Source organism: Acipenser ruthenus, chromosome 11 (genome assembly GCF_902713425.1).
Source record: "Acipenser ruthenus chromosome 11, fAciRut3.2 maternal haplotype, whole genome shotgun sequence".
In the NCBI taxonomy this organism is placed as follows: Eukaryota; Metazoa; Chordata; class Actinopteri; order Acipenseriformes; family Acipenseridae; genus Acipenser; species Acipenser ruthenus.
In genome coordinates this window covers 39,442,272-39,455,565 of record NC_081199.1, presented here as the reverse complement: position 1 = coordinate 39,455,565, position 13,294 = coordinate 39,442,272, and the positions used below count along the sequence as shown (strand labels likewise).

Genomic DNA, 13,294 nt, shown 5'->3' with positions numbered 1-13,294 from the left:
ACTGCACCCAAAACTTGGTCTTATGAATGAATTCCTGACAATTCCCAATGTCCAGAGCCAGAAGCTCTGGGTCGGGTGCGTCTGGCAGCAGCTATTGGCTCTCGTGGGACGGGAAGTCATTTAAAATGATGTGGTTGGGTTTGTTTTCCAGGTATTTTCCAGCTGTTGTCGTTTTAAAGATTCAACTGCCTGCAAGTCAGCAGAGGTATTTGAGGAAACGACAGAAACACCCGATGTAAAACACTGCATATTAAGCCATATAATTTTCTTAAGACAAATACTATTGCAGTGGAACCACTTAACACAATGTTTGGTAATAATAGCTTCAGTATTCAGTAGCCAGTTTATATATATATAATTGAGACAGCAGATGCTTTACATAAATTTTGTTCCAAATGATTGGTCTGCACTGCCTATACAGAACTCCATGTTCTAAAAGCTCACGAAAAACTACACTCCGTCAATGCTTCGAAACACAGAGACACATAAATGACAGGCTGATTCAAAATGTACATTGCAGCATTTGCGTTCATCTGTAAGCACTTAGATAGGTGCAGCTCATAAAACACACCAACTACTGCTACATAGACAAAATGTCAACTAAGGTTTAGATGCGAGACAAAGTTTCATGCTTCCTCATTTTAGCATCTGGTCTTACTAATTCCTGCGTTTCTAAAATTGCTACAATTGTTAGGAATTAACACTAATTGTTAGATGTTATTACACACAATGGATCTGCTGCAAGTGACTTCAAAACCAGGGTTCAGACAAGGACTTTAAAACAATGTGAACTATTGATACCAATTACATGCCTGGTTAAAGAAATTCCATTTGTGTTGCAATAGGGATGTTTAAAACACATTTTAAGTGAAGTCACGGATAATAACTTAAGTCTTATAAAAGTAATAAGTGCAAAGTATTTGGGCGTGTGTGGTTACAGGAAGCTTTAAGTATAAGGTGGTTCTCTGTATCCACAAGTCACATGTTGGTAGCTTTAACTGGTTAGAATCAAAGTGTGAAGACTGAGGACTGGCAGAGTGTACGATGAGGGCTGCAGATGTCAGGAAACAACAAAAATAGAACCTTGGCACCTAGAGACACTAGCCTGCCTTTACCAGTAGATGGCACTAAATAGAATCTCAAAGAGCAAGTAGAAATGAAATAAGATGGTAATGTTAGGATTGGGTTTTGCGGTTTTGAGTAATTGCTGGGGGTTTAGCTCCTGAACCGCTACAGAGTAGAGTGGTGGCTGCAATCCAGACAGTTGCTCTTTCACACACACCCCTCGTATCATGGGGATTATTTTCTGACAATACCCTTATTTACCCAGGGTCCTCAACAGGGGAGATGTGAGGGGGCCAGCGGATTAATTACCATACATCAGACAACTCGTTAGCATGGACACTTTACTCCTGTATAATGATACCCGCATTGAAGTCAGAGGGATCACAAGCATGACAAAAGAAACAAGTACACAGCGATACAGAGATTCCGAAACAGGAACTTCTCTGGTTCGACATGTCGTATAAATAAATTCAGGGTCTAATTTAGTTTGCAAGTATAACCATATACAACCTAAAAAGATGGCATGCACAATAAAAGCACAGGAAAACAAATAAAACATTTCTGAATTCATGCAGTTAATTGCTCAGTCCTACTTCTAAGAAGCTTTCCTGCAATCTATGCCTGTAAACCCTGAGACACAGTCAAGTCATTGTAATGGCATTCAGTCCTATGCTTCTTGGAGGGACTGACATCCAATGCCCTTTCTGCTAGCCAACCATGATGCTGGATCTGTGTTGTACACGTCTGCACACTCGGGCCGCTGGAACCCATTTTCCACAGCCTCTCCAAACAGACATCTTTTGGGTTTATGATCTGGGGCTAGAATCTAACTGATAACCATGAAGAATTAAAAAGTGTTTTTACAGCCATGCCTGCACCCCATCTCCACTGTCATCTCCACTTGGCTCGCCAGCCCCAGGGGAGTCTAGGCATGCAAGGAAATGACGATGCATGGCACATGTACCACGTCTCACCAGAGTGGGTGGCAAGCGGAGGAGGACATCTGTGCAAGTCTAAAAAAAGTCTGTCCAAAACGCTTAATGATGGAATAGTGGTGAGATCTGGTTAAAACAGAATCGTCAGAGAATCATTCAAAAGCTAAACCTGGAAAGAGTCTAACTCAGCAGGTGGGGTCAGTAACTGTCCTTGATTTGAAAGTTCATGACTGAAGCTTAAGCAGAACTTTCTATGGGTCTTTACCCCTTAGGGATCATTTATTTGACCCACTTATTAACACATTTAAATTGGATAAGGAATGGTTCAACAGCATTGAAAAGTGGAGTTATATCTGAAGTTATAAAATGACCTATATATGTTCCAATGATGTATCTTCAGAAATGTAATAGACTAGAGTAACAGGAATGTAACAGGTTTTTGAAATCTGAAGCGTCATTTCTGATTGTACATTTGTAATGAGATACTAATGTGGCATTGTAGATACCAGGTCCTTCCAAATTTTATTTAACAACACTGACTCCAGATATCTGCTATGTACTACATTTTATTATCTTGGGTGGTGATGGGAATAGGGGGAAGACTTATTCTAAGAAACTAAAGCTCTAACATCAGGAAATGCCAGCCTTCACCTTCAGAGTACACTGGTTACCTAGATTTCATTTGCACTCACAGAGTTACAGAAACGACAAGGCAAGACAATTACCAGATCGAAATAAGGCAACATCATAGTGCAGAGGTAATCATACTCCAATTGCAATGTAAAACCAATGCCAATTATACATGGCAATTACCCAATATTTCTTGTGTGCAAAACATAAAAGAACAAACATATTTTACATTAGTACCAAAACGCTGATGTAATCAGCCAGTTCTTTTTTCATAATTCCATAAAATATTAGGGATATCAATGCACAAAAATAAGTACACAATTACTTGCTATTATAGAAAAATGCATGGTCTTGTTGCTGTTGCATGGGAATGCATTCCAAAAATTAAAATATACTGTATAATGTATATAATAAACAATGTCCTGCTGTTTGTAGCAAAATCCATATCATTGCTAATAATGTTTACAAGTCATTTAACATAGTTTACACAGCAGAATGGGCAAGCTACTGTAACAAGAGAATTAGGCATGCCATTCCTTTCAAGTCCAATAAACAGGTAAAATGTATACAAAATACTTCCAGCAAGCCTTTTGTTCCACATCATCCCCCCCCCCCCCCCCATGCAAAAGCATGTGTCGTTTCAGTGAATACACTGTCTGAAAGTTCAACTCCTGCAACCCTTTTTTGTATCCCAGACTACACCAGAATTCTACAATATGGCACAGCAAATAAAGGGTTAAATATGTTCCTCTCCAGATTAAGCAATAATAGAAAAGCAAATCTGTCAGTTTGGTTTTGTATCCTCAACTGCACAGTGCACACCACTGGACATTTTCAAAATGCCATCATGTTCTAACTCCTTAGACTGTAGTTTTGCTATTTTATTCTCTTCACAGATGAATATATCTTCCAGTCAATATTGCATCTGGGTCACTGTCTGCACCACTCTGGTCCTCACTGTGGTACATCTTGATTTCTTCCTTCAGCAGATCAGTGGACCGTGCCATTGTATGACTTGTTTTGCATGTTAAACACAGTCTCCACAGCATGGCTAGAGATAGGCTGCTTGTACAGGGGATTGGATGCCTAAAACAGAAAAGAAACGGAAAGCATTACAGGGAGAATGTACAATAGACCACAAGAGAGTTTGAGTTCTACTTCATTAGCTGCTGTTAAAACAACTGGGTTACACAAATGTACACATTTATTTTGCTTGTAATTAAAATGCACAAGTAGGGGTAGTAATATAAAGCAACACTGATGAATATGAATCCATATGAATGACTTTCAGACCATTTTCACAAGGGCTCAACACATTGTGATGATCCCCAATGCAGTCACATAGAACAGAGCATGACAGATCTCTGCCGTAAAATGTAGTGCACAAGCTGCACCATTCCTGGGCTTGATGTTACAGGAAAGTACCACTCTTCTATTGAAATCTAATGTAGATATGTTTACAATGTAATTCTTCTTTTTCAACTGTCAGTAATTGCATGTATAATGTTTAAGCAACTACTGTTTTATATTTCATAAGCCTCAGTCACACAAAAAACTACACCCACATATACAGCACACTGTAGAGTCCTGCATCAGGGTACCCGCAGGGGTCTTAATTTGAATCACCTAAAATGTTTTCTGTCCTTTCAGCGGACTCGTCTGTAACCATTTCCCAAATAACATACTAAAAGGTAAATGTACCAGCATTTCCAGCACTAAAGCAGTCAGCTGACTAAGCAGTGTTGTTCTCGCTTGTTTGATACGTCGTAAGATCTTTTTATCACGTCTGCTTGGTGATATTAAAAATGTTTGTGAACGAGGTGAAACAAAAGATAGTGCAGGGTTTATGTCGCGTAGTGGATAATAGTTCGATAACAGAAGTGTGGAATTCTTTTGGAATCATAGCGAATGAAAATAATGAACATGTGACTGGATTCGTTGCTTGTAAAACCTGCCATTATGTTTTTGTAAACAACAGCCACAAAACTTTCTGTGAAAGCACAGGTGTAGCTCCCTTTCAACTGGTGGCACGAAAGGAATAGACAGGTATTTTATAGTAAAGTAAGTAGAGATAGTTAATGTTACAATGTTAAAATATATTCAGACCACTAGAATGAGAGCGTGAGAGAGTTAGTTGGCACAGGCAGTAGGTAAAGGACAAACGCTTGCAAGTTCGGGTCGGGTTGCATGTCTTATTAAAGCGGGTTGGGTCACGGGTAAGAAGACGGTGTTGCAGCGGGTTGCGGGTCTGGGTCGGAAGCGGGTTGTAAAAATAGGACCCACGCAGGACGCTAGCACACTGGTACCCAAGTCTGACCCTCCCTTCCCCCTCCTGATTTCAAAGATTAAAAAAACAAAAACAAACACCTAGAGTGTTGACTTATATACCAAATATTACAGTAATACAGTAACTGTATGTAAAAAAAAAAAAAAAAAAAAAAACCTGAAATAGTACTTGTTACTAAATGCTGATACATGCCCTTTATATCAATATAGTCCAACTGAAAGACAATTGTAATGGTATATATACAAAGCACAAAGTAGTTGCAAACAGGAGCAGTCAGAGTAGTTTGCCACTAGTTTTTCATTAATAAAAGAAAGCTGGCAGTGTGTTTGCTGTTTCTTTCCCCACTCGTACCATCTCGTATCTGGCTCTGGAACGGGCACTCTGGAACCTGGCAAATTCCCGTCTGTCGTGGACAGTGATGATGAGCTTCCAAATCGCCAGCAGCACGATGCCCACCAGCAGGATGCTGCCGACGACAGCTAGGAGCACCGTGAGCGCGTCCGGAGGAGTGCCGCACTCTGCAAACACAAACACACACGTGCCATGACTGCACATCCCGGTCCCCAGGCCTGAGCGTGGCAGCCACGCAATCCCCATGTCAGGACAACTGTCAGCAGTCGTGAGGCAGACAGAAGGGCAGGGTGGTGGTTTACCAGAAACAGATATTAAAAGCAAAAATTGTGCCATTGTGAGTCACCAGTGGTGTACTGTCAAAAGGAAACACAGCGGTCGAAGTGACATTTTATGGCGAAGTTAAGACTCCCTCAAAACTGTGATCATATTACTTTAAAAGCTATGTTTGCCTGTTAATTATATATAGATATGTAGTTTGATTCCTCTCCCCCAGTCATATGCACTGCTCATTGACAAACTTCCTCTTAAAGGCAGCCTATGAGTGTGTACTTCTGACTAGTAAACAGCTGCATGGCTGTAAGATTTCAGCACTCGCATGTTATTAAGCAAGGATACTAAAATACAACCAGTCTACTGTCTTGGAAAGCACAATGAGTGCATAGTCTACATTCAGGTTTTCGCTGTAGGGAAAGCAAATCAAAATCTGGGTCACCACCAGCACTTCAGTTAGTGCCATCGGGCAGAACACAATATTTGATTTCATAGAAGTGTCTAAGAGATAAGGGTCAGTTCAGATGTTTGGACCCAATGTACACATGTTTATAATTCTGTAGATATTATCTGCATTTAAAATGTTATTGTTGGCAGTAATGTAGATTTATGGTCTTAATTATTAAAGCTGCTTAAATGTACTATATGGCATGTTTATCACAAGGTATGAAGGCCAGCCCTGATCTGAAATAATACTGCTTCACTAGCTCAGTCAATGGGGGAAAAAGCATACAGTAGTACCCCTTGGCAATGTGGATACCTGTTACAGTTGTAGGTGTTTAAAATGTCTTATTTAAAGAAATCTATAAAATGTTAGTTATTCTCAGTTTTCTGTTATGACTGGTTTAAAAACATCTGGAATTAGTTTGTGGTAGTATTAAATATCATATATAAATAACGGATGCACTAGACATGCACTTACACACAAGACTAATATACCCATAACTTTTATTTTATTATGAAGGAGGGTGCATCCAATTATTTCAAACCATTATGTTGAGATCACAAGATCAATTCTCTTTTAATCTTTTTTTCCCCCTCCATGTCCTCAATGAGCCACCGTACATTTCACATATTTACAGACACTGACCAGGCTCTTTGAGTGCAGCGAGGACCGACTGGCCGCTGGCGTGTTCCGAGTACGTAAACTTCATCACACAATCGTTCTCAGTTTTATACAGGCACAGAACTGCATTCTGGTCATCTGTATCTGGAAGAAAAATAAACCAAAACACTTCAAGCCCCCAGTAACAAAAACAGCAAGCAGGAAGTGACCTCACATTATTGTAAACACACACATACATGCACACGCACAGCACACATGCAGGATCGTGCCTGGAGCGTCTCAAACCTTCACATTGCATTATTCAATCTGAAATATCACTCCTGAATTAATCACTTCTCTCATCTGTACACATTGAAATATATAGATATATTATTAACTTCTCTTATTTTTAACTTTCTTGGTGCTCTGATTATAACAGGAAATAAGAATCCCCCCCCCCCCCCCCCCCCCCAATGTATGAAGTTTCCGGAATGTACATATGGCATCCATTAGAAGTAGAGTCAGACATCTGAAATAGCTGGGCTTGGTATGGAGAGGAGCAGAGTGGAATTCAGGCCCAGTAGTTAAATACAGACTCTCAGACACCAAAACAAGGTCACTCATTACACAACCACAAGGCCAGAGAATGCAGGGGCTGAAACAGCACAACTAAAAGGCAGAGTGTGCAGTTACTATGGCATGATAGCTCCCACAGCACAATGATGGATTATTATTTCACTGAACCCACTACTGTACATACATCCAAACAGAGCATCAATCTAGCTGAATGTGAACAAGGGATGGGCAGCAAACAGAACATGATAGCAATTAAAATGTCAATGATAAAGATAAATTATGACTAGTATTATCATTTTTAAATACTACTACTACTACTCCTCCTAATAATAATAATAATAATAATAATAATAATAATAATAATAATCTTTGACTTTCATTATGAATTCAAGAGAAGTTACTTCAGATTCTGTGTAGTTCTCTTTCTTTAGTTTTTCTGTTTGTTAAATTTAGTGGCAGCAGCATTGCCACTGGTGACAGTCAGAGATACTCCCACATATCCTTGGGCCTTTCAAGCACAGACTTATAAACTGTGTGGTGGTTTTCACAGTTAGATTTGAACTCGGGCCTCCTGGTGAGAAAGCCAGTAGACCCAGGTGAAGCAGCATCATTTGAACAATATCAAATCTGAAGTTGTAAATATTCACAAGCCTATCTAGTTTAAAACACTGACTGATTTTTATAAAAAGTCATTGAAAGGGGTCCAGTCAATGTAATTATTATGAATTGGTTTTATGTGAAATACCAGTATTTAGAGAACGCTAACGTAGTTTTAAGCTAGCCCATCCTCCCTCTAGATGACACCCAGGAGTACTGTACTTACTGAGTGTGTCCACTGTGATGATCTCATCCGTGCAGAGTCTGTGACAGGTCTGGTTGTCGGCAAGCCTTCCTGAGTTAAATAACCTGCACTCAATGCAGTCTCTGATAAGATGATAAGAGAGACACATCTTCACGTTTACACCCAAGAGATGCGAGGAGCTGCGCTTAGCAGAGTTACATACACTACCAGCACTATGCTGCGTGAACAGACAGCTGGATTTTCACATGTAGTTTACCGGCAGCTGCTACAGTCGTTTGCAATTTTCTTAATTTTTTGCCAAGACTGGCAAATTACTGTTTAGCAGCCCACATTCAAAGCTCATAAAAAATGTATCTGAAAACAAACCAGTTGGCATACTTACACTTTTTTTTTTTTTTTTTTTTCTGTACCAAAATATTATCAATACAGTCTTTGTTTACATGCAGGGTTATTATTTGACTCATAAGCACATTAATCCCTAGTTATGCATGAAAATGAAGTCTCCAGATAAAAATGAGTTCTGCTCTTTGTTTTGTGTTAAACAGTGGAACAATTCTGCCTTTGCTTACTGAAATAGAAAGAAAGAAAAAAAAAAAACCTTTGGTAAATAAATGACTTTCTAATAGCATGACTAGAATATGGGCTGTCCTTGTGAACACCAGACATGATAATATTACTAATATACTAAAATAATATTTTGTTGTTGGTCCCTGATCTCCCAGACTAGTTCTTACGGCGGCCTTCGTTTCTAGCCAAGTCTGACACAGACAGCAAATATTTGTCTGCACAGCTGGGTGTGTCTTTAACCGCATCACACAATATCATTCAAACACAATTGACATCTGTCTGCTGGATGGCTCACAGCACACTTAGTCACATATCTCACACCCTTGACAACACACTTCATACATATTTCCATACACTCCCCCCCACCGCCATACGTTACAGAACTAGAACCAGTTCTAAAAGTTTGCTCAGAATATTTAGAAGCCTGTTACCATAACTGTAATGTAGTTGGTGGGGAATCAAAGCAAACCTCCACCTGCCTTCCGTAGTAACACCAACATTTTTACACGGCTCATAAAACATATAAATCTTTTCCAAGACACTTCAGCCCTTGTTCAACTTTACCCAGAGATCAGAATTCCCTTCAGAATAAGATCTTGTAGTGCAGCTGTGCTGGTACCAGTGTAAGGCACTGGTAGACTTTACTGATAGTTACACATTTTACTGCTCAAGTCATAACACTTGTAGCAAGAGAGCTCCTTTGCTGTTTGAGATCAAATTGGGTCACTCAACAGTATTTGTCAGCTTGAAACAGTATACCGATATAACATTTTTAATAAAACAGGAGGCTGTGTGGTCCAGTGGTTAAAGAAAAGGGCTTGTAACCAGGAGGTCCCCGGTTCAAATCCCACCTCAGCCACTGACTCATTGACCCTGAGCAAGTCACTTGACCTCCTTGTGCTCTGTCTTTCGGGTGAGATGTAATTGTAAGTGACTCTGTAGCTGATGCATAGTTCACACACCCTGGTCTCTGTAAGTCACCTTGGATAAAGGCGTCTGCTAAATAAACAAATAATAGTTATGTTGTAAGCAGCAGGGTACCACATGCAGCGCTGACAGCAGCTGTGTCATTTTTAAATTTGAAAACATCAGCTGCATGTAGATCATTTTCATACTTGAACCAAAGAGGGGTTGCACACAAATACGAACTCTATTTGTCTAGGTCATCCCCCTTGGAGAGGTATTTTTACCACCAGACATCTTGCATGTACATGGAGACCTTCTCTCCCATCACATGTGCTTTATGTATCATCCGCCTCCTCATAAGGAGGAAACACCTTCCCAGAATTTGGCCCACTTGAGCCGGAATGACAAACGGTCCTGAAGACTTAAGCTCTCTGTATCCAGTATTCTCATCTTTTGTGGCAGTGGTAGCCTTTGGTCAGGATTCCAAACACTGTGTGGGGGTCTCCTCAATGAAGAATTGTGGGAGACCATCAGAACTTACACTCTGGGGTGGGGGTTGCTACAAATTTAAAAAAAAAACCCAACTGGCTTAAGTATGACGACATGCAAGCTCTATTAAATCTGATTGTACATTAACAAAAGCATTTTCCTCTTATAAACAAATTCTAGATGAAGTCTGGTAGAGCAGCAATTAAAAAATAAAAAGGTACCTCTTTGTGCCACAGGCGTCAGGGCAGGTAGGGCATTTTTCGCAGGTGTCCCCGAAAGCTCCCGGCTCGCTGCACTGGCATTCCCCGCAGACACAGTTCCCCCGGCCGCTGCAGATCTGACCATCATTGGAAAGACACGTATCTGTTTCTGTCGAGCAGATACAGCTGTCTCCGATATAGCCGGCGTGACACTTGCATTCTCCACAGTGGCATTCCCCATGACCTGCAGATCAATGAGAGACTGTGCATAAAGGCTGGTCTGTACAGAGATCCATTCTCAAACCAGGCCATTGTCTGCCCATTGGGAACAATCCTATGAAGACGTTGAACAATTCACAAGAACACTGCGTTTTTATGTTACACATTTGGAAAGAATATTTAACTAAACAAATACATTTGACTGCTGCCGATATTATTAAACGTTTCTCACTGAGAGAAGTCCTGTTTCATTCTTATTATATCACCTTGCAGCTGATGTTTACCATTCCAAAGTAAATATCAATCTTTTAAAATGGAAAGTGTTGTTTTGTTATAAACTGCATACGAGTCTCCAAAGCAGCGTTGTTCTTTGGATAATACTGTACAACGCTCCAATGTATACATTTAGAGCCCCTGGAATTCAGCGACATCCACAAATTAAACTTTTATTATTATTATTATTTATTTCTTAGCAGACGCCCTTATCCAGAGCGACTTACAATCGTAAGCAAATACATTTTAAGTGTAACAGTACAAGTAATAATACAACAACATCTGCATTTATCCTTCAGCGTAATCAGAGCCTCCCTTAAATCATAACCCACTTGTACAGTATTTAGGAACATTAAAAAATTCACACCACGTTACAGTACATATAGGCAGTAGTGTATTTTCAAGCCAGAACATTACATCTCAAGTGGTTGGATTTGTTTAGAAAAAATACAGGCTTACAGACCATGCAACATTCTAAAAGAACATTTCTTAAACACATACAATGGGCGATCTTCACTATGTATTTTCTCAAGTAAAAAGTTTTGCTTTGAAACACGTTATATGTTACAAAACTTGAAAAATGGTCATACAACCATAGATATATTACAAAATCGACCACCGCCATCATGCACAACTCAAGAGGTGGAAGCAAACTGCTCAGCCAGCAGGCCTGACAGATAAAGCAGCAGTCTGTAGAATATCCTGAGCTCCGATAGCTGGCAGCACTCAGAGGAATCGGACAAGAGCAGCCTGCTGGAAAATCTGCTCAACACGATTCGAAGAATCATTTGCTGCAAATCACTATAAACTGAATCACTAGATCTAGCAAAAAGAGCGAGACTATCAGTGATAATCAATACCAATAGAACCATCAGAAATAACAACACAGGACTGCAAAGAATTGCACTTCCTAACTATAAAAGCCCACATGCCTTTCCTATTTCACTGAATGAGTGTTCAGCACTCTTTGTAGTGTCTTACCTGAGCTAGACTGACGCAGGTACATGTGTATGTCTGTGTGTGCGCGTGTGTGTGTGTGAGTACATAGCAGCAGTTTTGTTCTGGGGGGTGACATTTATTAAACAGATAAGTGGAAAATAATACCACCATACTGAATTCCATAGCAGAAAACTATATGTTAAAAAGCATAGTGGTTATTTAATTACATGATCTTGATGATTTATTACACACAATTACCTTGCAGGTAAAAAAACCCCAAACAAATAAAAAGTAAGTTTTCTGAGTTTTCCTCCAGAACCTGTGATCAAGTCATCACCTTGCTAGTTAACAAAATAAGGGATCTTTAGAAACTGAATGTCCTTTGAAGTTAAGCAAGGCCTCGCTCTGATGGGAATCCCTGTCCTAGCCTGTCCTGGTAGGGCTGGCTGACAGGGCCCCCAAAGGAGGAAGTCTGGATCTGTTTCAGAGAGACCACCTGGGAAGCTTTGCCCTCTGGATACGAGTCCACCTGCAATAGTCATTTCAGCCGCATGGCATCACCACCTCCGGCAAACCCACAACACAGATTTACTGCCGGAGAGCCCCTGATCGCTCCTTAAAGAACTGTAGCGGAAAAACTAAGCAAGCGCATTCTGTTGGAGATAAATAGCACTAATAAATCAGCCGCTCACAAAGAACTCCTGGAATTCAAAGGTGATGCAAATGGTCAACTGATCTACTACCATATGACCAATACCGGTGCAGTAATATTATAAGCAATTCTGTACATGTATTCATCCACATCCACTTTCCCTATTGTCAGGGATTTGCATTACCAGTAGAGGAAAATGATGCTCGCATTACAATATATCCGTGTGCACAGACAGCTTCCTGTTGACTTTTTGCCTTTATGTAACAGTACACAGCAGCTTATTCTTTGGAAGTCTCTTATTGTTGCAGCAGTCTCTGGGAGGGGGAAAAGTTAAACCCATGTATGCTTTTGGACATCTGAATGAAGCCTTCAGTGTCAGACCGTTCACGGATTGCAGTTCACAGATGTCAGTCCTTGAGGGTGGCACCTGTTTTACAGGATGAGTCAGATTAGAAAAGCCTTCACACATCAAATCCAATAAGTCCTAATGCAAGGAGACACACCGACACAGGAGATAAGGAAACCGAATCCCAGTGAAAGTCTCAGAGTCTTAAACTCCTGTTGTGCAGTCTTCACACTGTTTAGAAAGTAATTTGACGTAGCAGATGAACTTCAGCGTGCACACTATGACTCTGTACTATGTCATGAGTTCACACTCACACACAGAAGGGTGGCGGAAATCTTGCTCTTCATGTCAAAATGAAACAATGATGAACGCCACATTGGACAGGAGCTACACAGCTTCTCTTCTGTATGCACACAATACCTATCCTGGATGTGCTTGATAGCATGCAGAATCAACAACACATAACCTTTTTCACCCAGCATAACTAACACTGTATCTTTCACAGAGTTCTTTTTACAGGACTCATGTGAACCCTTAGGCAAGGCTACATAAAGACAGCACACACCGACACCAGTATCAACTTGTAATATCACAAGCCGTGATGTCTTTTAGGCTGATGAAGCATTCTAGCCAGGAAGTTCAGTAAGAATTATCAGCAACACGGTCATGGAAAAATGCACCGAGACGCTTTGAGAGATTAACTTTACATTCTCTGCAACATGTTATTAGGCTGTTTTTG

At 40.3% G+C, this 13,294-nt stretch overlaps 1 protein-coding gene across 3 annotated transcripts in view; it reads right to left on the bottom strand.

Moving 5' to 3' along the window:
- Positions 1 to 1,392: 1,392 nt before the first annotated feature.
- The window catches only part of LOC117426884 (integrin beta-5-like), a 43,415-nt gene continuing 31,513 nt past the window's right edge, over positions 1,393 to 13,294 (bottom strand). For 2 of the 3 annotated variants that reach the window (XM_034045047.3, XM_059033896.1), the window contains 5 exons: positions 10,148 to 10,370; positions 7,986 to 8,086; positions 6,632 to 6,751; positions 5,269 to 5,435; positions 1,393 to 3,716 (listed from right to left, as the gene is read on the bottom strand). In XM_034045047.3, coding sequence (XP_033900938.3) covers positions 3,621 to 3,716; positions 5,269 to 5,435; positions 6,632 to 6,751; positions 7,986 to 8,086; positions 10,148 to 10,370 — 707 coding nt within the window. In that variant the 3' untranslated portion in view covers positions 1,393 to 3,620. Of the gene's footprint in view, positions 3,717 to 5,268; positions 5,436 to 6,631; positions 6,752 to 7,985; positions 8,087 to 8,535; positions 9,997 to 10,147; positions 10,371 to 13,294 lie in introns of those variants that run through there. The other variant, XM_034045048.3, reaches the window with a different exon arrangement.